General features: G+C 34.0%; 3 protein-coding genes and 3 non-coding genes across 6 annotated transcripts; 1 reads left to right on the top strand and 5 right to left on the bottom strand.

The window, feature by feature from the left end:
* The first annotated feature begins 2,877 nt into the window (after nt 1-2,877).
* On the top strand, nt 2,878-4,399 carry LOC120197040 (putative pentatricopeptide repeat-containing protein At1g03510). Its single transcript, XM_039198681.1, has one exon. It carries the CDS (start codon nt 2,878-2,880, stop codon nt 4,042-4,044), a length of 1,167 nt encoding a protein of 388 aa, XP_039054612.1. The 3' UTR covers nt 4,045-4,399.
* A 489-nt stretch (nt 4,400-4,888) lies between these two features.
* On the bottom strand, nt 4,889-5,583 carry LOC120197028. The gene is made up of 2 exons (XM_039198672.1): nt 5,401-5,583; nt 4,889-5,356 (listed from the first exon to the last, which is right to left on the bottom strand). Exons 1-2 carry the CDS (start codon nt 5,581-5,583, stop codon nt 4,889-4,891), a joined length of 651 nt encoding a protein of 216 aa, XP_039054603.1.
* A 574-nt stretch (nt 5,584-6,157) lies between these two features.
* Nucleotides 6,158-7,868, bottom strand: LOC120197039. The gene is made up of 4 exons (XM_039198680.1): nt 7,692-7,868; nt 7,443-7,513; nt 7,027-7,113; nt 6,158-6,485 (listed from the first exon to the last, which is right to left on the bottom strand). Exons 1-4 carry the CDS (start codon nt 7,801-7,803, stop codon nt 6,459-6,461), a joined length of 297 nt encoding a protein of 98 aa, XP_039054611.1. The 5' UTR covers nt 7,804-7,868; the 3' UTR covers nt 6,158-6,458.
* An 881-nt stretch (nt 7,869-8,749) lies between these two features.
* Nucleotides 8,750-8,822, bottom strand: TRNAF-GAA. Its single transcript has one exon. It is a non-coding gene; the product is annotated as a tRNA-Phe (tRNA).
* Nucleotides 8,823-8,958: 136 nt separating this feature from the next.
* TRNAF-GAA lies at nt 8,959-9,031 on the bottom strand. Its single transcript has one exon. It is a non-coding gene; the product is annotated as a tRNA-Phe (tRNA).
* Nucleotides 9,032-10,261: 1,230 nt separating this feature from the next.
* TRNAF-GAA lies at nt 10,262-10,335 on the bottom strand. Its single transcript has one exon. It is a non-coding gene; the product is annotated as a tRNA-Phe (tRNA).
* Nucleotides 10,336-26,840: the final 16,505 nt, after the last annotated feature.

Raw genomic sequence — 26,840 nt, forward strand, 5'->3', positions numbered from 1 at the left:
CATCTGAAGAAGGAAGAAGAAGTTCATAATGAGAAGAACTTATTCAACTTTTTGCTTGATTCTATCACAGAAGAAGATAGATCAGCATCAATATTTCCAGAAGTGTTCATAATGAGAAGAACTCATGAAGAAGGAGAAGAAGTTCATAATGAGAAGAACTTGTTCAACCTTGCCTTAATTCATCATATGAAGTTGAATCAACGACACCTCTTTTGCGGATCAACATTTCTAGAAGGTGTTCATAATGAGAAGAACTCATATGAAGAGGAAGAAGGAGTCCATAATGAGAATAACTTGCTCAACCTTTTGCTAGATTTTATCACAGAATGAGATTGAAAATCATTCCTAGTAGAAGACTTCATAATGAGAAGAACTCGTCCGAAGTTAGCAAAAAGTTCATAATGAGAAGAATTTATAGCTGAGAAGTTTGAACAATTCAAACTAAAAATGGTGCTTTATGTCTTTGCTCCATTTCTGTTCCACAGCAATGAGAAAAGAGGGGCAGCTGTAATCACCATTTTTACCTTGATCCAGCTGGTTCTATGCTCCAATTAGCACTTGCCAGCAGCTTCACATTCCAGTAACTTCTAACCACAAATAGCAGCACTCCAGCAGTCTCTACAAAGAAACACCAGCTGCCTCCTCCACGTTTCAGTTCCAGCCGACGATTCCAGCAACTTCCAGAGGAACAACAGCTGTCCCTCCATACCGACAACAACCCGTGGTTTCCCTTTGGTCCACGACATCACACTACAACCACTCCACACAGCAGCTACCAGCTCCAACCGTGGCCTCCCTTATTCCACGTCTCTCACTCCATGAGCAGCCATATACACAACAACAAAAAATATTAGATTTTTATTTTTACACATGTAATATGGGTTATATAAAAACCCCACCAACATATTGTAAAACGAGGGATGATCAGAATACAAAAAGAGTCAGAAATTAAATCACAGCAAAGGTTCTTTACATTTTGTTTTTATTTTTTAGCTTTACATTTTATTATTATCTTTTTTTCGAAATAAAAACATGTTAATAAAAAACAGTAAAGAGGAGTGGTTTTACCTCATTCTTTGTTCTTCGTCGGAGTCTAGATCGCTGGCGAAACGTCGGTTGAATCGTTGGGAAAAGGCTAGAGTTTTTGTTGTTTCGGTTTTGGTATTTTAATCCCAAATCTGGATTTAATTTTTTTTTAAAAGAAAAAATTTTAGGTTCGTTTTATTGGGTTGGTCGAAAGAGTGTTTGGCCACCGATTTACGGTGGCCGGCGAAGAGTTATTTTTCTTGGACTCTCGACCGAGCCAAGGAGGGAGAGCTTAAAGAATTCTCTCGGTTGAGAGAAAGAAGAAGAAAGAAAAGTGGCTAGGTTAGCCAAACCAGAAAAAAATATGTTTATATAGGCTAGGTTTTTGGTAAAATCATATCCAAGTCACCACAAAACTACCGTGTTTTTACTTTGGTCTTTTTTATGGTTAAATCGCGTTTAAGTCCCTGTATATTTGTTGCGTGTTGCGTTTTGGTTACTGAATGGTTTAATTTAGTTTTAGGGGTAAATCACACTCAGGTCACTAGACTTTTAGAGTTTTTTAAATTTAAATCACTATTTCATGGGTTAATCATCTATAAATCCTCCTAGTTTAGGCATTTTTTTAGTTTGGTCACTGATATCCTTTATTTTTATATTTTTAATTTGAGCATACTATGTCACTAGACTTTGAGAGTTTTTTAAATTTAAATCACTATTTCATGGGTTAATCTATAAATCCTCCTAGTTTAGGCATTTTTTTAGTTTGGTCACTGATATCCTTTATTTTTATATTTTTGAATTGAGCATACTAATTTTATTTTGTTTCTATTCTGGTCATATTTACATTTTATTTTATTTTAACATTGATATATTATTTTTATATATTTATGTTTTGGTCATTTGTTATATTTTATTATATTTTATTTTAATATGTTGTTTGGTTTATTCACACTTTTTCATTTACGTTTTATCTTATTTTAATTTTTAATATGTTGTTCTTGTTTGATTATATTTTTGTCAATGTCTAAATTATAATTTGGTTACTATTTTATTTTATTTTTATTATTTTCATTTATTTTTCAATACTTTAAATTTAGTACTTTAATTATTGCTCTTTATTATTATTTTTATATTAGTCATATAAATATATATATTTTATTTATTTTTAAATATTTAATAATGTTTATTTATTTTCAATATCAAAGAAAAGGGCAGTCTTAATATAACTGGATGTCCTATTCTGGTATTTTAAAAATAAATAAATATCCTGCTTATAAATGTATATATATTTACTTAGTTTTATTATTTTATTTTCAGGAAAATTATTATATTCTTATTAATATTTATTTATTAATATTAAAGAAAATACAGTCTTAAAACAACTAGATGTCCTTTTCTGATATTCTTGAATAAGTAAATGTCCTATTTACAAAACTCTATATATATAATATTTTTTTCTTAGAAATGTCAAATTAAATTTGAAATAGCAGGATTATAAATTAAATATATTTTTACATTTTTAAATTTCTAATAATAGAGAATTTATAATTAATAAGTCCGATTTGGGCGTTATGGGGTGTTAATCATTCTCCAAACGTAATCGACCACGAACCCTTTTTATTATTAAAAAGAATGAATTTTTGGTTAAAACGCAGACCAGTTTATCTTTTAACTGATGTTTTCTTAAAAACTCTTTTAAAATATAATTTTTAGGTATTCGACATACCTGACCCAAAAGGCCGATGGCGACTCCCAAAATATTTTTTAAATCAAAATCATTTATTTATTCGTTTTATTTTTCACACCAAGTTAAAAATTCGTACCGAACAAAACCGGTTACGACACACTATGCAAACCTCGCCGTCGCTCACTCTCGACCCTTTCGTCTTTCCCCTCGTTCTCAAATCATGCTCCGCTATCCACCGCCCTCGACTCGGCTCCACCGTTCACGCTCACGCCACCAAGTCATCTCTCCTCTCCAACCAATTCGTCGCTTGCGCTCTTATCTACTTTTATGGCAAATGCTTCTCCATCTCTTTGGCACGCAAGTTGTTCGACGAAACCCCTCAACGAAACCCCGTTTCTTGGAGTTCCATGATTTCTCTCTACGCGCGCTCCGGAGACATGGAGGTGGCATTGGAATTGTTTCGGTCTATGGATGTTGAGCCGAACGAGTCGACGTTTAATGCCATCATAGCAGGTTTGAATGAATTGGAAGATGGGTCTTTTAAGGCTATTGGATTTTATAGAAGGATGCAGAAAATGGGGTTGAGGCCGAATTTGATTACCCTTCTTGCTTTATTACCTGCTTGCGTTGGCGTAGCTGCATTGAGTTTGATTAAAGGAATTCATGGCTATGCTTTTCGAAACAACATAGAACCTCACCCGCAGTTCAGAAGTGGTTTAGTGGAAGCTTACGGGCGATGTGGAAGTCTTGTTAATGCACGGAATGTATTCCGATGTATAAGAGAAAGAGATGTAGTGGCTTGGAGTAGTTTAATCTCAGCTTACGCTTTACATGGCGAGGCAAAGGCTGCCTTGGAAGTTTTTCAGCAAATGGAGTTGGCAAACGTGCGGCCTGATGACATTACTTTTCTTGGCGTTTTAAAAGCTTGTAGCCATTCTGGATTAGCTGATGAAGCATTGGATTATTTTGATAGAATGCATACGGATTACAAAGTTGAAGCAAGTGCTGATCATTATTCGTGTTTAGTTGATGCATTGAGCAGAGCAGGGAGGTTGTGTGATGCTTACAAAGTTATTAAAGAAATGACTGTGAAGCCAACTGCAAAGACTTGGGGAGCGTTACTTGGTGCTTGTAGAACTTATGGAGAAGTTGAATTGGCTGAGATTGCTGGGAGAGCTTTGTTTGAGATAGACCCGTCTAATGCAGCCAATTATGTGTTATTGGCTAGGATATATGCTAGTGTTGGAAGATATGAGGAAGCTGAGAGAATGAGATTGGAAATGAAGGAAAGGGGAGTGAAGGTAGCTCCTGGTAGCAGTTGGATTTAAATGATCAAGACCAACGAAGTTTCATGGATTTTCTTGTACCCTTTGAGAACTAGAAAGTATGATGATGTTACATTGAGCGCTTCCTGCTGCATCTGTAACGGCTACCATTGCCTCACTGGGAAGCGCTTGCTTTGGATCCTAGTGATTACTTATCGTCTATATCTACCTATCTTTCACCAGTCAAAGAAGCTTTTAGAGGTGGAGGAGGAAATGTAAGGCGTAGCTAGCCACAGAGTTAGCTCCAAGTGCCATCATTAGGAACAATTTTGGCCATTGGAATCCATCTTTTTGCTAAATTGACTGGTTCCGGAATTTGACATGGATGATAGTATGAAGGCAGGTTATCTATTTCACACATTGTTTGTAAGGAACTAAGGATAGTACTCTTTTGTCTATTTTCAAATGACTAATAGTGGGACTTCGTTCTTGTGCCAATAAACCTTCACTACACAGATATATTTGCCACAGATGGGAACCATGATTATTCAACTGTGAAGGTATATGGTTTCAGTATATCCATAAAAAATATAGCCTAAATAATGTCTCGTGTTTATAATAAATCCGCTTTGCGGTCAGCTACTTACCTAGCAAAGTGCATCATTTTGCTTCCGGTTCTGTCCATTATGTACTTGCAGTAGCTTTCACCCAAAAGCAAGAGAAAAGCTCGTCTTATTTTTGCATTTGCAGAGAGAAAAGTTTAACCAACCGGTAACATATACATATGAATTAATACTATAGCCCCTGACAATAGTTATGCTTTGCATCCTGAAACCCCAATCTCTACAGCTGGAAAATACAAAAGGAAAGAAGAAGAAGAAGAAGAAGAAGAAGAAGAAGAAATGAATCACTCTTTCTCACCATCTCCTTCTGCAAGACTCAGAGCCTGACGAACAGAGTTCTCTGTTTCTTCCTCCATACTAAAGTATGGTTTCCTTCCCATCAATTCTGCCACTCTTTTGGCTGGCCCTGAAGCCCGAGGACTTTCATGCCAAACCCTCACAGTCCTAATCTTTGGAAGAAGATCATTGATCTTACCTATTGACTGCGGTGATTCTTCCTTTAGAATGATCACTTCACTCGGAATTTCCCACTTCTTCATTCTGTTCTCACTCTTTTCATTCTTGCACGAATCAACTATCCGTTCATTTGAAACACACCTCTTATCGTGCTTGTTGCTCTCCTGCTTTTGAGCGTCGCTTACCGTGAAACTCACATTGCTCTGATTGGGAAACTGATTGTACCTGCTACCGACGACTCTCCCATGTTTCAATGGTTTCCTTGCCGATACTGGTTTTTCTCCATCTTGAAGAGCCTTTTAGGCTGAATTGTAGAAATAACGCCCTTTTATCCCCCCACCGTTGTTGCTGCAGGCTTAGGAGCAATGACCTTGGAAACAGTTTTACGTGAATTAGGACTGAGACTCAAGCTCTTGCCTCTCTCTCTTGTAACCCTGCCTTCATCAATATCTTGAAGCTTAAAGAAACATGATTTGCGGCGACTCTGTATTGACTGTATAGGGGTTATGAATTCATGCTTCATGAATTGCCTGGATTTTGTTGCTGAGAAAATATCCGTTGGACCTAAACTAACCCCCCTTCTATTCAATTTGGTTTAGCACTTGAAAATGGAAGATCACGAATCGTTTTTACCGTCTAACAGCAATTTTGAAGCAAAAGGGACTGAGACTAAATTCTCTTCTCAAGAGGAAGACAAAAGAGAAGTGTTTGAAGATGGAACAGAGCGGACAGCTGCAGAAACGTGAAAATATGGGAGCAAGTGCCAAAAATCAGGATTCTGAAGATGCGGGTAATTATGGAATGGAGGGGGAAAGAATCATGCGAATAATACAATCGATATAAATCGATGATGCAGATGACGAACAATAAAAGATCAACAGCTTCAAAGGCCAGCTTGAAGCGAAAAGTGTAAGGTTTTCAGCGACTTTATGTTTGAAAACAGCTGGATTGCACTTGCATTGTAATTATAATAACCTTTGGCAGTAAAATTATGTTTGGAATTCATGGAAGTATCAGTACATGGTCAATGACTGCCATAACATAATTCAAATCTCAGATTATTCAAAAAAAAATCTCATTTTCTATCACATAAAAGGTGAAATTCAATAGAAAGTTCAATTCAAAAAGCATAGTTCACTACTTTCCAAATCAATCAACAGATTCTGAATCCTCAAACTGTTGCTTCCCATTATCAACAGAACTAAACAACAAACAAGGCAGTGGGTTAGCTGATATCATCCTCCAATTTGCTCATTCATCACTCCCTTGGGGAAAGAGAAATTATTAACGGGAAAACATAATACCTTGTCAACTACATTGAAAACAATACCCTAAGGACATCAAAGTTCCAGGCACACATTATTACAGGGAATCTTGTAAAAACTAAAAGCTCCAACCTCATTTCTGTGCCGTTTCCACTGCATTCTACAACAAGAAAAAGATAAAATGAGAGGATAAGCCATAATAGATACACTACAATAATGTGAACTAAGGAACTGTTAAGCACTCCTATTAGCTATCACTAGTTAGATTCTAAATGAAATGATCACACAGCCTTGATAATCAACAGTAGATGTGTGATGGGGGACATTTAGCTTCAAAATGTAAACATGAGCTCGAATGGTATATAAACCACTTATGGTTTTCAACCATAATCTGGTATGTACTGAAGGTAAATAATATTCATTCCATGTTTAACAATAAATTTTAACCTTGACCAATGGAAACATCTCCAGCAAAATGGGACATAGGCCTAACTGAATAATAGAAAATCCACAACAAACGTCAGTCAATGCCATTCTCTTGAAAAGGAACTTCCAGATATGAAAATGGCAAAGCTCAGAAAAATTGGGCATAATTGTCTTGGACTCACACACCTGAGTCCGAGTAACATAACACTGACAATGCAAAAAATTGCTTACTCAATTCTAATGATAAGTAAAAGTTCAAGAGTATATGAAAGTACCTCTTCCTTCTTGCCTTTGCCTCTGGTTAAGAACTTGTATCCACCATAGAAAAGCAGACCCCAACCAGTTACAGAGACGATAACAAACTGTGCAATAAAAAAAGTGAATAAGTTCCCACATTTATTCCTCCTCTAATTTATCGACAATATCATCAAATAGATTGAAAACCGGTGCCTATGAAATTATACATGATAAAATAGGAAGTAAAAAAACATCAGTGTGTGCTGTAAGCAGCCCAATGTCAACGAGATTTTAACTTGAAATAAATTAAAGATAGGGAGAGGGCGTAATTATAAATATAAATGAAAACAAAAAAAAATCCCAATTTACTAGTCCAAACTATCTAAAATCTGGAAATAAGGCAAGAAATTATGAGGAAAATTGAAATATAAAACATGAAAAGAAATAAACTGACATGTTCTTCCTTCCATTTAGCTGGGTTCATTGGTTCTTGCCAACAGTTAACTTTTGGGGGTCCATGGTGATCTGCAAAGAATAAATAAAGTAAAATCAAGAAATATTCTGTAAAAAATGTTCTTAACTTCTAAGATCCTTTGCCTCCGACTATCAAATTCAAATGAGATTAAATTGAAGTTAATCGGGAGATAACTTTTACAATCGAATATAATATAAATTTAAAGCGTAATGGGTATACAGCAAATACCTGCACCGCCGGCGAGACCACGGCGAGGAATGAGAGAAGCGGCTTGAGAGGGAGCCGGTGTACTAGATACAGTAGCTATTCTACGAGCTGCAACCGCCGCCAACGTAGCCATCAAGGTGGTTTCTTCTTTGATTCGGTGTCCAGGGGTTAATCACAAGAGAATCGGGATGGTACATGATAACCTAAACTACTATAATAAGGGGGACACATAATAAATAAAAAAAACTTGAAAAAAAATAATATTTTTTTAAAAAATATTAAATTTATTAAAATACTTTATTATTTTAGATTAATTAAAATAAAAAAAGCAATACTAATGATTATTTTCTAGTAATAATTTATTAGTATATAATGAAATAAATAAGTAGTTATTAAGTAAGCTATGTGCAATTTTCTAGAAGGGTAAAAGAGTACATACGGTGATTTTTAATTTTATTTTTTTCATTTTATTGTAACATAAATATTTAAATTATATCAAATTTTATTTTAAATAATTTTTTTTCATCTTAATAGAGGTTTAATATTTCATTGTTACTTTTGGTCAGGCGGATTTAAAAATATTTTTGAGGGTGAACATACACGTTAATAACACAAAACTTTTAATTGTAAATTAGATGCTATGAACGTGACCTTCAAATCTTCAATCTGACACTCTCCCAATTGAGTTATTCCCGCTTGTTTTCTTAATGAACATTTCAATTTAGATCTTCAGTCTGAACTCCATAGATCTTATGCTCTTCAAACTAAGCTTATCATAATATAGTAATTGTTTTTACATTTAAAATAACTAATGAATCAAATTATAATAATAATGCAATTCAATTAAAATTAGATGCGACGAACGTGAATTGAACACGTGACCTTCAATTCTTCAATCTGACGCTCTCCCAATTGAGTTATTCTCGCTTGTTTTCTTAATGAACATTTTAATTTAGACCTTCAGTCTGAACTCTATAGATCTTGTGCTCTTGAACTAAGCTTATCGATAATATAGTAATAATATTTAAAATAACTAATGATTCAAACCATAATAATACTCCAATTCAATTAAAACTAGATGTTGTGAACGTGGTTCGAACACGTAACCTTCAGATCTTCAGTCTGATGCTCTCCCAATTGAGCTATCCCCACTAGTTTTCTTAATGAACATTTCAATTTAGACCTTTAGTCTAAACTCCATAGATCTTGTGCTTTTCACAGTAAGCTTATCGACAATATAGTAATTATATTTAAAATAACTAATGACTTAAATCATAATAAAATTAGATACAGTGAACATGGATTGAACACGTGACCTTCAGATCTTCAGTCTGACGCTCTCCCAACTGAGCTATCCCCGCTAGTTTTCTTAATGAACATTTCAATTTAGACCTTCACTCTGAACTCCATAGATCTTGTGCTCTTCAGACTAAGCTTATGTGGATCAAACATGGGACCTTCAAATCTTAAGTCTGATGCTCTCCCAACTGAGCTATCCCCGCTTGTTTTCTTAATGAACATTTCCATTTAGATATTCAGACTGAACTCCATATATTTTGTGATCTTTAAACTAAGCTTATCGATTATAATATACTCCAATTCAATTTTAAAATTCAATTTTAATTAAATGCAGTGAATGTGGATCGAACACATGACCTTTAGATATTCACTCTAGTGCTCTCCCAACTAAACTATCCCCGCTTGTTTTCTTAATGAACATTTCAATTAAGACCTTCAGTCTAAACTCCATACCTAAATTATCAATTTTGATCCATTTTTGTACCTAAATTAAAAAAATCAAAACCATACATAACATTTAGTTTTTGTTTCATTTTAGTACCTTGTCGTTAAATACTTAACAGATGGGTTGACGGGGCATAAATCCAATGGACAGACGACCAATTCGAACGGTGGACCATGAGAGAATGACGAGTCGATCAACATAGTCCAGTTTCAGGCCCATCAGACGATTGACGAAGAAGATTGAAAGATAAAAAGTTAAAGAGTCTATTGTCTAATTGGGCGGATTGAGTTTTTTGGTGAAACGAAGGTTGAAATCACGTTTAGGGAGTCGAAAATGTGCAAGCTAGAAGTTTGGGCTTCATCGACCGAAAAATTCGACGGCTGTAGATGCAGCGACTGACAAGCCCGCCCATTAATTTTTTAACGACGGCGTGAATTGAACACTTGACCTTCAAATCTTCAATTTGACGCTTTCCCAATTGAGTTATTCCCGTTTGTTTTCTTAATGAACATTTTAATTTAGACCTTCAGTCTGAACTGCATAGCTCTTGTGCTATTTGAACTAAGCTTATCGATAATAATAATAATATTTAAAATAACTAATGATTCAAACCATATAATACTCCAATTTAATTAAAACTAGATGTTGTGAACGTGGTTTGAACACGTAACCTTCAGATCTTCATCTGATGCTCTCCCAATTGAGCTATCCCCACTAGTTTTCTTAATGAACATTTCAATTTACCTTTAGTCTAAACTCCATAGATCTTGTGCTTTTCACAGTAAGCTTATCGACAATATAGTAATTATATTTAAATAACTAATGACTTAAATTTTAATAAAATTAGATGCGGTGAACATGGATCGAACACGTGACCTTCAGATCTTCAATCTGACGCTCTCCCAACTGAGCTATCCCGCTAGTTTTCTTAATGAACATTTCAATTTAGACCTTCACTCTGAACTCCATAGATCTTGTGCTCTTCAGACTAAGTTTATGTGGATCAACATGTGACCTTCAAATATTAAGTTTGATGCTCTCCAACTGAGCTATCCCCGCTTGTTTCTTAATGAACATTTCAATTTAGATATTCAAATTGAACTCCATATATCTTGTGATCTTTAAACTAAGCTTATCAAATTATAATAATACTCCAATACAATTTTAAAATTCAACTTTAATTAAATGCGATGAATGTGGATCGAACACATGACCTTTAGATATTCCCTCTAAAGCTCTCCCAACTAAACTATCCCCGCTTGTTTTCTTAATGAACATTTCAATTAAGACCTTCAGTCTAAACTCCATACCTAAATTATCAATTTTGATCCATTTTTGTACCTAAATTAAAAAAAATCAAAACCATGCATAACATTTAGTTTTTGTTTCATTTTAGTACCTTTTCGTTAAAAACTTAACTGATGGGCTGACGGGGCATAAATCCAATGGACGGAAGACCAATCCGAATGGTGGACCACGAGAGAATGACGAGTCGATCAACATAGTCCAGTTTCAGACCCATCAGACAATTGACGAAGAAGATTGAAAGATGAAAAAGTTAAAGAGTCTATTGTCCAATTGGGCAGATTGAGTTTTTTGGTGAAACAAATGTTAAAATCACGTTTAGGGAGTCGAAAATGTGCAAGCTAGAAAGTTTGGGCTTCATCGACCAACGAATTCGATGGCCGACGGTTGTAGATGCAGTGACTGACAAGCCTGCCCATTAATATTTTAACGACGGCGTACTAAAATAAAACAAAAACTAAACGTTATGTATAATTTTGAAAGAGATTTAAAAGTTTAGGTACTAAAACGGTCAAATTTGGTAATTTATCCAATATTTAAATGAGGTGGACACAAATAAAATTTCAAAATAGACATCTCAATAAAATAAATTACTAATCAAACAAAATTCAAATTTCAAGATGGACACGTATCCATCCTCGTGTGCACCCATATGCATCACTAAAATTATCCATTAAACCATCTTTATTTATTTTTGATGAATTCTTCGTACCCTACAATTTTTTATGTAGCTCATAAACATGTTAATTTTATAAATTAACTGAAAATGGCATCATCTGATATATTTACATAAATATATTCAGATAATCAAATTGGGGAGGTATAATTTAATGTCCATTGAGTCACCCATGAACCGTGTTATTCGCTTTTTAACGCACAAATTAAGCTACAACTATATTTGTGTTGTCAAAAGAGTCACCTCTTCCTGAAGATGAATACATGCAACATCTCCTTCAACCACAACCGAACACCAGCCATACTCGACAGCTAGTTTGATATATGGGGTGAACGTATATGCTTTCACAACTACATGATCAACACCACCACTCTGTTTGCATGCATGACCAGCTACAATCATACTACATGAATTTCATGTACCATAAAGATCAGATGATGTTGAGATCAACTTTTTGAGACTTAGGTTTTTAATTTTGCAAACAATGAGATTAAATTAAAATAGAATGTATGGAATGATTTATTTGATTATGGTATAACTCAAAATATACAAGTTATTATTTTTTAAAGTTGAAAACAGAGGGAAGGGAGATGAGAATTGAGAACGTCATACCGGTGGGACTCGAGTCCCCAAGGTATATTTAAGTATTGCACAGAAAGCGAACGATCCTTTTATGTTGTACGTTGAACTTGAAGATTAATGGTATAGTAGGGAAGATTATACCAGACCAAAAAAGTAGCAGAAAGGAAACAATGGAGGATAACGAAGTAGTATACATATCACCACATCCTCAGCGAAGAAGTTAAGCAAGATTACAAGTAAACAGGAGGAACTCAAACCTCACATTTGTCTGAAAACAACATGGACATGGAGGATTGCTTTATTCTTGATTCTAACCCCTTTGATTCCATTGACATTTCCAAGCTCTCCATTACTATCGGCGACGTCGACGATGATGATCTCTCTCTCGTGGCCAAGAAGGGCCAAGGTTTTCCTTTCTTCCATATGTTATACGGACACGTTCTTTAAATTTACACTAATAAGGATTTTTGTGTCTGATGTTGGATAGGTAGATGTAGAGATATCCCCATTCAAGGCATCTCGTGTTCGATTCCCTTTGATAAAACTGCTCATGAGAAACACTGTGACCTGGTATGCATAAATGTAAAACACAGTCTTCTACTTTGAACATTGCATTAGTTTTAAGGATTGTAATTACTTAATTTGGGTTGATTCATATTGCAGTGTTACTGTTATGTTTGTGATTCAGTGGCTCCATGTAAGGTCGGCAGCACATTGTGATGCTTCAGAGCATGTTCAGCATTAGAGATCTGAAAGGAATTTGACGATACTTGTCGCAACCGTCTTCGGTTGTGCCCCGTAATTGGGCTTCGACTTGAAAAATGTGAATTGGGAGTCGCCACCGATCATTTACTTTACGAAAAGTGGTTGATCGGATACCTTATTTCTTACCTGATCTGCTTACTAGTGATATGTCGGATCCAGGAGTCGGTTACGGTCAAGGAAGGATTAGCACCCTTGAACCGCCCCTTTCGGTACTATGTAATTTCCAGTTGTCTTTAATTAAGAAAGTTGAAAGTTTAAATTGAAAGGTAAAATAACGATCCAAAACTTACATTTGATTGATTGAAAATGTACCTTAAGAAAGTAAAAAGCCATGTTAGATAATGGTAAGAAATTAATTAAATTAAAATGAAAAGAAAACAAATTAAGTAAAATGATAATGAAGAAAGAAAGCAAAGATAAAATAGTAAGTAAAAAACAAATAATAATATATATAAAAAAGAAAAAGAAAATAAATAAACAAATAAACAAAATAATAATAACAAGTACGAATAATATATATATATATATATATAATATATATATATATATAAAATAATATATATAAATTAATAAATTAATGACGAAAAGAACATAAACACATATAATGGTAAAAAAATAAAGATAATTACAATATATATATATATATATATTAACAATACTAATAATGATAATAAGTAGTTAAAAAAAGACAATCACACTGAAAAGGGAAGAAAAGAAAGTAAGATTTGGTGAAGTATAATTGACAGGAAGAAAAAAATGATGAGGGGTGGGGACAAAGTAGGTAGATATAATTAACTTGTGTAAATATATATATATATAATAGTAAAAATGTATATATAACAACAATAATATCAATAAAAAAGAAAATAAATATAATATAATGATATAAAAAATATAGAAAATTAATAGAAAAATATATGTATAATATTATAAATATAGCACTAAAAATAAAAAAAAACCAAATATATATTAATAATAGGTATAAAAACTAAAATATTTAAAAAGAACATACGCATATATATATATAATAAAATAAATAATATAAAATAATACAAGTAATACAAGAATAATAAAAAGAAAGAGAAAATAAAAAAATATAATATAATAAAATATAAAAATATACATATATATATAAATAAGTAGAATAAAAGGAAAATATAATAGTAAAAATAATAATAAATATAATACTAATAATAAAAAAATAATATAATATATTATATATATATTATATATATATATATATATCTATATATATATATATATATGGGTAATAACGTATATAATAGAGAAAATTTAAAAAGTGATAAATTAAAAATAAAATAGCAAGTATGTATATATATAAAAAAAAACTAATTACGGGATTAAAATGAAGGAATGTAAATTAAGTGGGTAAATGTCAAAGAACATTGAAGATTAAAACCGGCAAAAATAAAAAAAAATCATTTTTTGATAGATTTTCGTACTCTCATTCTAAAAATGTAATTTGTTTTTGCGAAATAGCCTCTAGGGAACGTAGATCTGAAATCAAAGTTTCGAAAAAACTCCCTCTGGGTCATCGGCTAAAAACATTTGTCTTTGGGTTCTCCAAAGAAAAACACGATTAACAACGCATGCAAGTGAAGAGTAAAGAGAAACAAACGAAAGATAAAAAAAGTTTTCACCTTTATTACTTCGAATCGTTTATAATAGCTTTGTTTCCTTATGTGGATCCACTCAATTCCTTACCCGTTACCTTTGTTTCGGAGTCGGTCAGTCACCCACTTTTCATCAACCCTTGTAATCTTGGCCAGTCTATTCTTGAAAGGCTGACTCTTTTTGTGTTTGATGTAGCTTGCTCCAGTTTAATGCTTTCACAGTGCAATAGTGTAGTATACTCCTCGATGGTAGGTACCATGTCCCTTGGTTAAAGTGAAGCAAATGTGTCACGGGTTCCAGAATTGAACCAAGGCTCTGATTAAGGGCTCACCGGTCTTAACATGAAGCAAAGTGCAATGTCACCATACCGCTGACTGAACTTCTGTTTTCGATCATTCTTCCAACTGTCCCAGATGTTTCGAAGTTCTTGCACATTGTTCTATTATAGGCTGATAGAGGTATAGCTAACAAGCTCTGACACATAACTTCCTTGAAGACTGTCTCCCTTTTCTTTCTGAGTCTTCTCGAACCATAGTCGTACCTCGGGGTTTTTAATCTCCTGTATTACAACACCTTTGTCCATTAATGCAGATATTTATGGTTAACAACACATTTTTTGGTGGATCAACACTTTTGAATGATGCAGATGATGTAAATAAAATAAAAGAGAGGAAAAAATGAAAAGAGTAGTAAGGTAAAGATAATAATCAAAGCAATCATGAAATAAAAGTCATACCCCACATGATATTTACCCACATGCTTATTATTCCTACCCGGACATGATCTCTATCCCGCAAGTTGATTTTGAACAAGTCCTAACCGCATAAATTTCTAGTTGACATGTTTTGAACAGAAAGTAAAATAGAAAATAATTTCGGCATCCTAGGGTTTAGAACGAGGTTTTGGGGTGAGCCCTAACTCCTTGTAGTCTCCGGGTTTAGGTTCTAAAAAAAGGTACTCAAGTTCTCCTTGTCGGTGCCCCATTGGCTTGCCAGACCCTTAGTCGTAAACACATCATAATGGACTAAGTTAAGCTCGAGAGGACACATTCTCTTATGCCCGCACGGTGAATAAATTCACACGAAGACATAAGGTATATGAATCCCGAAGGCTACTTGCTAGGCCCCCGGTGAATAAATTCACACAAAGGTATCGCTTTCACCCCCACTTAAACAGGGTTTGGAGCTCGGGTATAGAGCCTTAGATGAAAAAAAAAAACTTTGAAGGCTGAAATCATGAGAAAATGATTAGTCCAACTATTTACTCGAAAATATAATCAAAAGTAATTAAAAATGATCGAAATATTACCTTAAAATTTAAACTTACCCTTTTCGTTAAAAAGACAACTAGAAATTACCTTAGCCTGACTCACTTACCTGTGTCCCCAGCGGAGTCGCCAAGCTGTCGTAACCGTCTTTCGGTTGTGTCTTGGAATTGGGCTTCGACTTGAAAATGTGAATTGGGAGTCGCCACCGATTTACTTTACGAAAGTGGGTTGATCGGATACCTTATTTCTTACCTGATCTCGTCTTACCAGTGATATGTCGGATCCGGAAGTCGGTTACGGTCAAGGAAGGATTAGCACCTTTAACCGCCCTTTCGGTACTATGTAATTTCCAGTTGTCTCTAATTAAGAAAGTTGAGAGTTTAAATTGAAAGGTAAAATAACGATCCAAAACTTACATTTGATTGATTGAAAATGTACCCTTAAGAAAGTAAAAAAGCCATGTTAGATAAAATGGTAAGAAATTAATTAATTAAATTAAAATGAAAAGAAAACAAATTAAGTAAAATGATAAAATGAAGAAAGCAAAAAAAATAGTAAGTAAAAAAAACAAATAATAAAATATATTAAAAAGAAAAAGAAAAAGAAAATAAATAAAACAAATAAACAAAATAATAATAACAAAGTATGAATAATATATATATATATAAAATAAATAAAAAAGTAAATATATATAAATTAATAAATTAAATGACGAAAAGAACATATACACATATAATGGTAAAAAAATAAGATAATTACATATATATATATATATATATATATATATATATATATATATATATATTATATATATATATATATAGTAACAATACTAATAATGATAATAAGTAGTTAAAAAAAGACAATCACACCGAAAAGGGAAGAAAAGAAAGTAAGGTTTGGTGAAGTATAATTGATAGGAAGAAAAAAATGATGAGGGGTAGGGACAAAGTAGGTAGATATAATTAACTTGTGTAATATATATATAAAAATAGTAAAATGTATATATAACAACAATAGTATCAATAAAAAAAGAAAATAATATAATATAATGATAATAAAAAATATAGAAAATTAATAGAAAAATATGTATAATATTATAAATATAGAACTAAAATAAAAAAACCAAATATATTAATAATAGGTATAAAAACTAAAATATTTAAAAAGAACATACGCATATATATATAACAAAATAATAATATAAAAATAATACAAGTAATAATACAAGAATAATAAAGAAGAGAAAATAAAAAATATAATAATAATAAATAAAAAATAACATATATAATATAAATAAGTAGAATAAAAGGAAAATATATAGTAAAAATAATAATAAATATAATAGTAATAATAAAAATGCAAAGAAAATAAATATATATTGGGTAACATATAAATAGAGAAAAATTAAAAAGTGATAAATTAAAAATAAATTAGCAAGTATGTATATATATATAAAAAAAACAAATTACGGGATTAAAATGAAAGGAATGTAAATTAAGTGGGTAAATGTCAAAGAACATTGAAGATTAAAACCGACAAAAATTAAAAAAAAATCATTTTTTGATAGATTTTCGTACTCTCATTCTAAAAATGTAATTTGTTTTTGCGAAATAGCCTCTAGGGAGCGTAGATCTGAAATCAAAGTTTCGAAAAAACTCCCTCTGGGTCATCGGCTAAAACATTTATCTTTGGGGTTCTCCAAAGAAAACACGATTAACAACACATGCAAGTGAAGAGTAAAGAGAAACAAACGAAAGATAAAAAAAGTTTTCACCTTTATTACTTCGAATCGTTTACAATAGCTTTGCCTTTGTATTTTCCGTGTTTTCCTCTGTATTTTGTCTGTAAATCGTGTGTTACAATAGTGAGTTACAATGGCTATTTATAGTGCTTGTGGATCCTATCTTTAGGAGTTTAAATCATAGTAGAACTCTATCATATTTTTAGGAGTTTGAATCCTAGCAAAATTCTATCCTATTTTTAGGAATTTGAATCCTAGTAGGACGAAAAGGTGTGTTGACAGCTGCCCCTCTTTGCCCATAGTCGTGTAACGGGGATAGGGCAAAGATTAAAAGACACACTTTTCGTTCGGTGGAGTTGAAAATTGACTATGATGTTTCAATAACTCCCTGTCGAATTGAGTTACGGATGACTCCTCCGTCGTGAAGCCGAGTTCATCTTGAAATGATATGAAATTGAAGCCATAGTTCGGAATTTGAATCAGCACATGGCTTCTCGTTGCCCTTCGGTCTTCTTCTCGGTTTAAAGACCTTGGATCGGAATCGAACTCAGAAATCTTCATTGACAGATAGTTTTTGCTTGAAAATGGTTGCTTGTCACTAAAGCACGGTTAACTCAGGTCCTCTTCTCGACTTGAAAACCTCGACTGCAACCAGAAAGTAGTGCGATTGATGTGTCATCGAGCTGAATGGAATCGAACTCGACAATTTTGATGGAAGATAACTCTTCTAGCCTTGAGTTATGCTGTAAATGATGTGTCTTGGAGCTGAACGTAGTCGAACTCGAAGGTCTTTGTTGACATATACTCCTTCTTTGAGTTGGATATCCTTCGTCGTGAAGTTAAAATCCAATCTAAATATGGATGATGCTTGTGTGCACGATTCCCTTCGTCGTGAAGTTGAAACCGCGGGTGGCCCCTTCGTCGTAAAGTTGAGCCTGAAATTGGATATCCTTCATCGTGAAGTTGAAATCCAAGTAAGTAGCATTGTTCCGAGTCCAATATCCTCCGTCGTGAAGTTGAAATTGGCTCTGGAACCGTGAAATTATTTGTTGACAACCTGCCGTCCCTTCGTTGTGAAGTTGAAATTGTGTGTTCCTGAGTCCAATATCCTTCGCTGTGAAGTTAAAATTGACTCTAAATGAAATTTTGTTGACAATCAGCCGCCCTTTCGTCGTGAAGTTGAGCTTGTGTTGTCTTTGGTCCAAGATCCTTCGCTGAGAAGTTGAAATTGGCTCTGAAATTGGGAAGTTGTTTATTGACAACCAGCGGTCCCTTCGTCGTGAAGTTGAACTTGCGTTGTCTTGAGTCCAATATCCTACGCTGTGAAGTTGAAATTGGCTCTGAAATTGGGAAATTGTTTATTGATAACCAGCGGTCCCTTCGTCGTGAAGTTGAACTTGCATTGTCTGGAGTCCAATATCCTTCGTTGTGAAGTTGAAATTGGCTCTAAAATTGAGAAGTTGTTTGTTGACAACCAGCGGTCCCTTCGTCGTGAAGTTGAACTTGCGTTGTCTGGAGTCCAATATCCTTCGCTGTGAAGTTGAAATTGGCTCTGAAATTGGGAAGTTATTATGGACAACCAGTGGTCCCTCGTTCTGAAGTTGAACTTGCGTTGTCTTGAGTCCAATATTCTTCGCTGTGAAGTTGAAATTGGCTCTGAAATTGGGAAATTGTTTGTTGACAACCAGCGGTCCCTTCGTCGTGAAGTTGAACTTGCGTTGTCTGGAGTCCAATATCCTTCGTTGTGAAGTTGAAATATACTTTGAAATTGAGAAGTTGTTTGTTGATAACCAGCGGTCCCTTTGTCGTGAAGTTGAACTTGCGTTGTCTGGAGTCCAATATCCTTCATTGTGAAGTTAAAATTGGCTCTGAAATTGAGAAGTTGTTTGTTGACAACCAGCGGTCCCTTCGTTGTGAAGTTGAACTTGCGTTGTCTGGAGTCCAATATCCTTCGCTGTGAAGTTGAAATTTACTCTCGAGCAAATTGTGAGTTCGAGAGAAACTTTCAATCTGTCGAGTTGGTCGAAGTGTAGCTTCTTGCTGCTGAGTTAAGCAACCAACCTGAATCTTTAAAGGTTCTTTTGAATCGAGTATCCGTCATCTTGAAGTCGAAACTTGACTCTAAAAGCTGTAAAAAATTATGTATATGGAAAATGATAAATATGATGCTCTAAAATGTATGCATAAGATGCATGTAACATGAATTGGTTATATTTTATCTCCTGAAAAAGGTCTGATAATTTACATTAGGATGTTGAATCCCCAAATAATGCTCCAATATCCAAAAATGTCCCAATATTTGATGTTGAATCTTCAAAGATGCCCCAAATGTTCCTCATTTCTGGCTTCAACATTGATTCTGAGCATGAGTTTTGTGTCTAAAAGTCACATGTCATTTACCAAGATCCACTCTAGAGAGACTGTCTTGTTTGAAAAAAATATTTTTCTTTCTCTTTTATTTTCAAAGTTATGAAAATATCAATTAAAAGAGTTTTGAAAAATGTTTGATCCAAAGTTTTGAAAATATTGTCACTTTCACGGTTTTACAATTGAGACGAATCATAAACTAGAGTTCATCGGATATCAAAGAATTAATTATATTGTTAATCCTTTAATGAATTATAGCTATTTGACAAGTGCCAAGATCAAAGCTATTTTTGGGAAGTGGTTAAGTAAGGAAAGGATAAAAAAAATCTCAGGTTATTATGTTTGGTCAAAGGTTTGGCATTTGATGCTCAAAGGCTTGGCATTTGATGCTCATAGGTTTGGCATTTGATGCTCAACGGTTTGATAGGGTAGCTTGCATGCTCCTCTACTGGAAGTGTTCTCTAACTCCCAGCTTTCATGGTCACATTTGGATTGTGCGATGCCTTATCAAGGAATTTGTGATCGCCTCAGTTGCATAATTTTTAAATTCGAGCTGCCTTTTCAGGTTTTCAACTCGAATCCTCCTTTGGTTTCAAGATGTTATTCAAGATTTACATCTTGAACCCCCATTTGTTATTTTTCTCTACCATGCATTAATTATATTATTTTTTACAAACAAAGATTAATCCTGATGGGCGGGATGAAATTTGAATATAGTCTCTTCTGTTTAGAAATCCATGTATGATTATAAGGGACTTTTAAGGCACGTAATGTAGGTCAGGGTTTATGGTTATGAAAGAAAAGGATAAATAGGCCCAAACAAGTGTTTCAGGGTGTTGAACCAAGGATCAATTCATTCTGATGATTTCAGTCATGTCTTGCTCAAAATGTCTCTTTCTTAATGCTCTATGATCTTCGAGTAAAGTGATTCAGTGATTCGGGAATGTTTGTGCTTGATCAATCTCATTGACTCAAAGAAAGGTATGAGTGTATCAAAAAGATAAAGGCAATGTTCAAGAATTTCAAAAGGAGGTAATGTCAAAATTTCGTCTTTTGGTAATGACCACGAGTTGTTTTGGGCAAAGAATCAAGGTATTTTATTCTGGGGTTTGAGACATGGTAAGAAGGTCTAATCTTTCCATATGTAAAAAATATATAATTCTTGAAGAATTAAAAGAATCATTAATTCATTTAATATTCGAAGAACTAAAGATTAAAATTTGTTCAATTGCTCCACCTTAGAAAGAAGCATAAATTCAATCATTTAAAAGATTAAGCAAACATGAAAGATCAAAGACGTGTTCAAACAAAACAATCCTCTAAGTGCAAATGGTATATGCCATGCCCCCTTCTTCGGCAAGCGTCTTACAGTTTTCAGAGGAATGTTTGGGGATTCTTATGTGGTAACAACTAACAGTTTCAACATCGTAGCTCTTAGGATAAGGGGATTCTTTTCTTAGATCATCCTGGCAGGCTTTGTCCTACAATCAACTGATCAGGCTCCCACTTTATTGTTTTTAATTTTTTCTTTTGATGTTACAATCTTACTTCCATTTGGTGTCATGTGGTTAAAACCACTTCATCGAATCCTCCATGAAGAAATTTCATGTTTATGAAAAAAATGAAATGTAGAGGCACAACGCAAAATTAAAAAAAATGCATGAAATGTTCGAGGCATTGATCCAGAAAAATGTCCATTATTATAAATAATCTTTATTTTGACAAAAATGTTTTATCTTGTAAGAGACATAAAACCAATCAAAGGTACATTCGGACTAAATCCTCTAGACCCCGAACAACTTCCAGCAGGTTGACAAGTCTTCTGTTTTCATCTGTCACAGGTTGTATGCCTTGTCGAACTACTCCAGCTTCCCTTGCCAGGCCATGTAGATGGCGAGCTGCCTTCTGTACTTGATCCAAGAATTCTCGGATGACTGCGTCTCTGGACTTCACCCTTTGTTGTGCTTGCTCCCAACGGAAACGCCACTGCAAACCCCCGTCGAATGGCATTATCTGAAGATCGCTCGCTTGCTTTTTGAATCCATCTACAATAGCTTCTAACTCAGCTATTGTTTTACCATCTCTCTCATGTTGTTTCTCCAGATCAACCATTTGGATTCTCAGGCGTAGGTTTTGATGCTGACTGTCTGCCAAGCGCCTCTGGGCAGTCTTCATCTGTTCCTTCCAAGTTCTCTCATCAGGCCCCTCAAATTTTCTTTTCAGGCTATGGGCTTCATCTTTCCAGTACTCATAGGACACTTTTAACTTGGAGTTATCCTTGACAGCATCTTGATACCCCTTTCTCAAATCTTCGAGCTCAAAACAGTCTCTTTTATACTTTCTTTCCAGTTTATCTGCTCGATCTTTCTCAGAGTCGGCATCTAGATTCCACTGATAGTGCTCGGCTTTAAGTTCTCTGACCTTCTGCTTTAACTCATTTTTTACAGCTTCAAACTCCGCCTTAGCTATCTCAAGTTCAGAAGGGACATGCCTGAGATGCTCCTTCATGGTCCGTGTGTCCTCACAGTCTGGCACCGGGATGTTATCATTCTTTCTCAATCTTTATCATTCCACATAATCCGGAGTGAGAATATCTCTAGCAGCCACAACATCTATCCAGGATACTTTCTTCCATGACTAGTCTATCTCTTTGATCTTCTTCTTATAACTGTCACCGTGATACACAAACTCTGATGTAGATAATTCGTATGTTGCTGGGACAAACTGACGTGCCCCATACTATCTAAGTGTCAACAACGGAGCATACACAACTACACCTTAAAGTCCAAGTAAGGTCATAGTGTCAAAATCCCCAAATCGAAAAAGAACGTCACTGAGGAACAACCAGGGGGCTCTCCAAGTAATATCCCAGTCCTGAAGATGTGTGAAGACCTTCATCCATTTTTCCGTCGAAGCGCCTTCAAGCCATTTCATGGTGATGAACTCTCTCAAAGGTGAATACGTAGTGCTAAATCGGCGGTAGGCAACCCCATTTGTTTTCCAGAAGTGGCTGTGAATTCAGACTTGAAGGAGTTGAACAAATCCAATGAATCTACCTCCGCCAGCTCTTTGGCAATGGTTGAGAGACCGAAAGGTCTTGGCTAAGATGGTTGGTATTGGGTTGACTCGTTTCGGAAGTTGCTCAATCAGTTCCACTACGATTGTGTCAATGCATCCCAAAATCTTCGGAAAGATGATCAAGCCATACAGACCTAGTGCAAAAAAGTTCTATAGTCTTCCATTCATCAGGGTGGTTATTCATTAGTTTCCTTATGTGGATCCACTCAATTCCTTACCCGTTACCTTTGTTTCGGAGTCGGTCAGTCACCCACTTTTCATCAACCCTTACAATCTTGGCCAGTCTATTCTTGAAAGGCTGACTCTTTATGTGTTTGATGTAGGCTCGCTCCAGTTTAATGCTTTCACAGTGCAATAGTGTAGTATACTCCCCGATGGTAGGTACCATGTCCCCTTGGTTAAAAGTGAAGCAAATGTATCACGGGTTCCAGAATTGAACCAAGACTCTGATTAAAGGCTCACCGGTCTTAACATGAAGCAAAAGTGCAATGTCACCATACCGCTGACTGAACTTCTGTTTTCGATCATTCTTCCAACTGTCCCAGATGTCTCGAAGTTCTTGCACATTGTTCTATTTTAGGCTGATAGAGGCATATCTAACAAGCTCTGACACATAACTTCCTTGAAGACTGTCTCCCTTTTCTTTCTGAGTCTTCTCGAACCATAGTCGTACATCGAGGTTTTTAATCTCCTGTATTACAACACCTTTGTCCATTAATGCAGATTATTTATGGTTAACGAACACATTTTTTGGTGGATCAACACTTCTTTTGAATGATGCAGATGATGTAAATAAAATAAAAGAGAGGAAAAAATGAAAAGAGTTAGTAAGGTAAAGATAATAATCAAAGCAATCATGAAAATAAAAGTCCTACCCCATATGATATTTACCCCACATGCTTATTATTCCTACCCGGACATGATCTCTATCCCGCAAGTTGATTTTGAACAAGTCTTAACCGCATAAATTTCTAGTTGACATATTTTGAACAGAAAGTAAAACAGAAAATAATTTCGGCATCCTAGGGTTTAGAACGAGGTTTTGGGGTGGGCCCTAACTCCTTGTAGTCTCCGGGTTTAGGTTCTAAAAAAAGGTACTCAAGTTCTCCTTGTCGGTGCCCCATTGGCTTGCCAGACCCTTAGTCGTAAACACATCATAATGGACTAAGTTAAGCTCGAGAGGACACATTCTCTTATGCCCGCACGGTGAATAAATTCACACGAAGACATAAGGTATATGAATCCCGAAGGCTACTTGCTAGGCCCGCACGGTGAATAAATTCACACAAAGGTGTCGTTTTCACCCCCACTTAAAATAGGGTTTGGAGCTCGGGTATAGAGCCTTAGATGAAAAAAAAACTTTGAAGGCTGAAATCATGAGAAAACGATTAGTCCAACTATTTACTCGAAAATATAATCAAAAGTAATTAAAAATGATCGAAATATTACCTTAAAATTTAAACTTACCCTTTTCGTTAAAAAGACAACTGGAAATTACCTTAGCCTGACTCACTTACCTGTGTCCCCAGCGGAGTCGCCAAACTGTCGCAACCGTCTTTCGGTTATGCCTTGGAATTGGGCTTCGACTTGAAAAATGTGAATTGGGAGTCACCACCGATCATTTACTTTACGAAAAGTGGGTTGATCGGATACCTTATTTCTTACCTGATCTGCGTCTTACCAGTGATATGTCGGATCCGGAAGTCGGTTACGGTCAAGGAAGGATTAGCACCCTTTAACCGCCCTTTCGGTACTATGTAATTTCCAGTTGTCTCTAATTAAGAAAGTTGAAAGTTTAAATTGAAAGGTAAAATAACGATCCAAAACTTACATTTGATTGATTGAAAATGTACCCTTAAGAAAGTAAAAAAGTCATGTTAGATAAAATAGTAAGAAATTAATTAATTAAATTAAAATGAAAAGAAAACAAATTAAGTAAAATGATAAAATGAAGAAAGCAAAAATAAAATAGTAAGTAAAAAAAACAAATAATAAAATATATTAAAAAGAAAAAGAAAAAGAAAATAAATAAAACAAATAAACAAAATAATAATAACAAAGTACGAATAATATATATATAATAAATAAAAAAGTAAATATATAAATTAATAAATTAAATGATGAAAAGAACATATACACATATAATGGTAAAAAATAAAGATAATTACAATATATATATATATATATATATATATATATAGTAACAATACTAATAATGATAATAAGTAGTTAAAAAAGACAATCACACCGAAAAGGAAGAAAGAAAGTAAGGTTTGGTGAAGTATAATTGATAGGAAGAAAAAAATGATGAGGGGTGGGGACAAAGTAGGTAGATATAATTAACTTGTGTATATATATATATATAATAGTAAAATGTATATAACAACATAATATCAATAAAAAAAGAAAAAAATATATAATGATAATAAAAATATAGAAAATTAATAGAAAAATATATGTATAATATTATAAAATATAGAACTAAAAATAAAAAAACCAAATATATATTAATAATAGGTATAAAAACTAAAATATTTAAAAAGAACATACGCATATATATATAACAAAATAAATAATATAAAAATAATACAAGTAATAAAGAATAATAAAAAGAAAGAGAAAATAAAAAATATAATAATAATAAAATATAAAAAATAAACATATATAATATAAATAAGTAGAATAAAAGGAAAATATAATAGTAAAAATAATAATAAATATAATAGTAATAATAAAAATGCAAAGAAAATAAATATATATATGGGTAATAACGTATATAAATAGAGAAAAATTAAAAAAGTGATAAATTAAAAATAAAATTAGCAAGTATTTATATATATATATATAAAAAACTAATTACGGGATTAAAATGAAAGGAATGTAAATTAAGTGGGTAAATGTCAAAGAACATTGAAGATTAAAACCGACAAAAATTAAAAAAAAATCATTTTTTGATAGATTTTCGTACTCTCATTCTAAAAATGTAATTTGTTTTTGCGAAATAGCCTCTAGGGAGCGTAGATCTGAAATCAAAGTTTCGAAAAAACTCCCTCTGGGTCATCGACTAAAACATTTGTCTTTGGGGTCTCCAAAGAAAACACGATTAACAACGCATGCAAGTGAAGAGTAAAGAGAAACAAACAAAAGATAAAAAAAGGTTTCACCTTTATTACTTCGAATCGTTTACAATAGCTTTGCCTTTGTATTTTCCGTGTTTTCCTCTGTATTTTGTCTGTAAATCGTGTGTTACAATAGTGAGTTATAATGGCTATTTATAGTGCTTGTGGATCCTATCTTTAGGAGTTTAAATCATAGTAGAACTCTATCATATTTTTAGGAGTTTGAATCCTAGCAAAATTCTATCATATTTTTAGGAATTTAAATCCTAGTAGGATGAAAAGGTGTGTTGACAGCTGCCCCTCTTTGCCCATAGTCGTGTAACGGGGATAGGGTAAAGATTAAAAGACACACTTTTCGTTCGGTGGAGTTGAAAATTGACTATGATGTTTCAATAACTCCCTGTCGAATTGAGTTACGGATGACTCCTCCGTCCTGAAGCCGAGTTCATCTTGAAATGATATGAAATTGAAGCCATAGTTCGGAATTTGAATCAGCACGTGGCTTCTCGTTGCCCTTCGGTCTTCTTCTCGGTTTAAAGACCTTGGATCGGAATCGAACTCAGAAATCTTCATTGACAGATAGTTTTTGCTTGAAAATGGTTGATTGTCACTAAAGCACGGTTAACCCAGGTCCTCTTCTCGACTTGAAAACCTCGACTGCAACCAGAAAGTAGTGCGATTGATGTGTCATCGAGCTGAATGGAATCGAACTCGACAATTTTGATGGATGATAACTCTTCTAGCCTTGAGTTATGCTGTAAATGATGTGTCTTGGAGCTGAACGTAGTCGAACTCGAAGGTCTTTGTTGACAGATACTCCTTCTTTGAGTTGGATATCCTTCGTCGTGAAGTTAAAATCCAATCTAAAGATGGATGATGCTTGTGTGC

Source organism: Hibiscus syriacus, unplaced genomic scaffold (assembly GCF_006381635.1).
Source record: "Hibiscus syriacus cultivar Baekdansim isolate YM2019G1 unplaced genomic scaffold, ASM638163v2 tig00117040_pilon, whole genome shotgun sequence".
NCBI lineage: Eukaryota > Viridiplantae > Streptophyta > Magnoliopsida > Malvales > Malvaceae > Hibiscus > Hibiscus syriacus.

What these genes read in the sequence shown, in the direction of transcription:
- LOC120197039 (XM_039198680.1), bottom strand. Translation starts at nt 7,803, where the DNA reads ATGGCTACGTTGGCGGCGGTTGCAGCTCGTAGAATAGCTACTGTATCT. An exon ending in CTAAATGGAAGGAAGAACAT is followed by an intron (nt 7,114 to 7,442) that starts GTCAGTTTATTT and finishes TTTATTGCACAG; the next exon opens with TTTGTTATCGTCTCTGTAAC. An exon ending in GCAAAGGCAAGAAGGAAGAG is followed by an intron (nt 6,486 to 7,026) that starts GTACTTTCATAT and finishes TTCTTGTTGTAG; the next exon opens with AATGCAGTGGAAACGGCACA.
- LOC120197040 (XM_039198681.1), top strand. Translation starts at nt 2,878, where the DNA reads ATGCAAACCTCGCCGTCGCTCACTCTCGACCCTTTCGTCTTTCCCCTC.
- LOC120197028 (XM_039198672.1), bottom strand. Translation starts at nt 5,583, where the DNA reads ATGAAGCATGAATTCATAACCCCTATACAGTCAATACAGAGTCGCCGC. An exon ending in CTAAGCCTGCAGCAACAACG is followed by an intron (nt 5,357 to 5,400) that starts GTGGGGGGATAA and finishes TCAGCCTAAAAG; the next exon opens with GCTCTTCAAGATGGAGAAAA.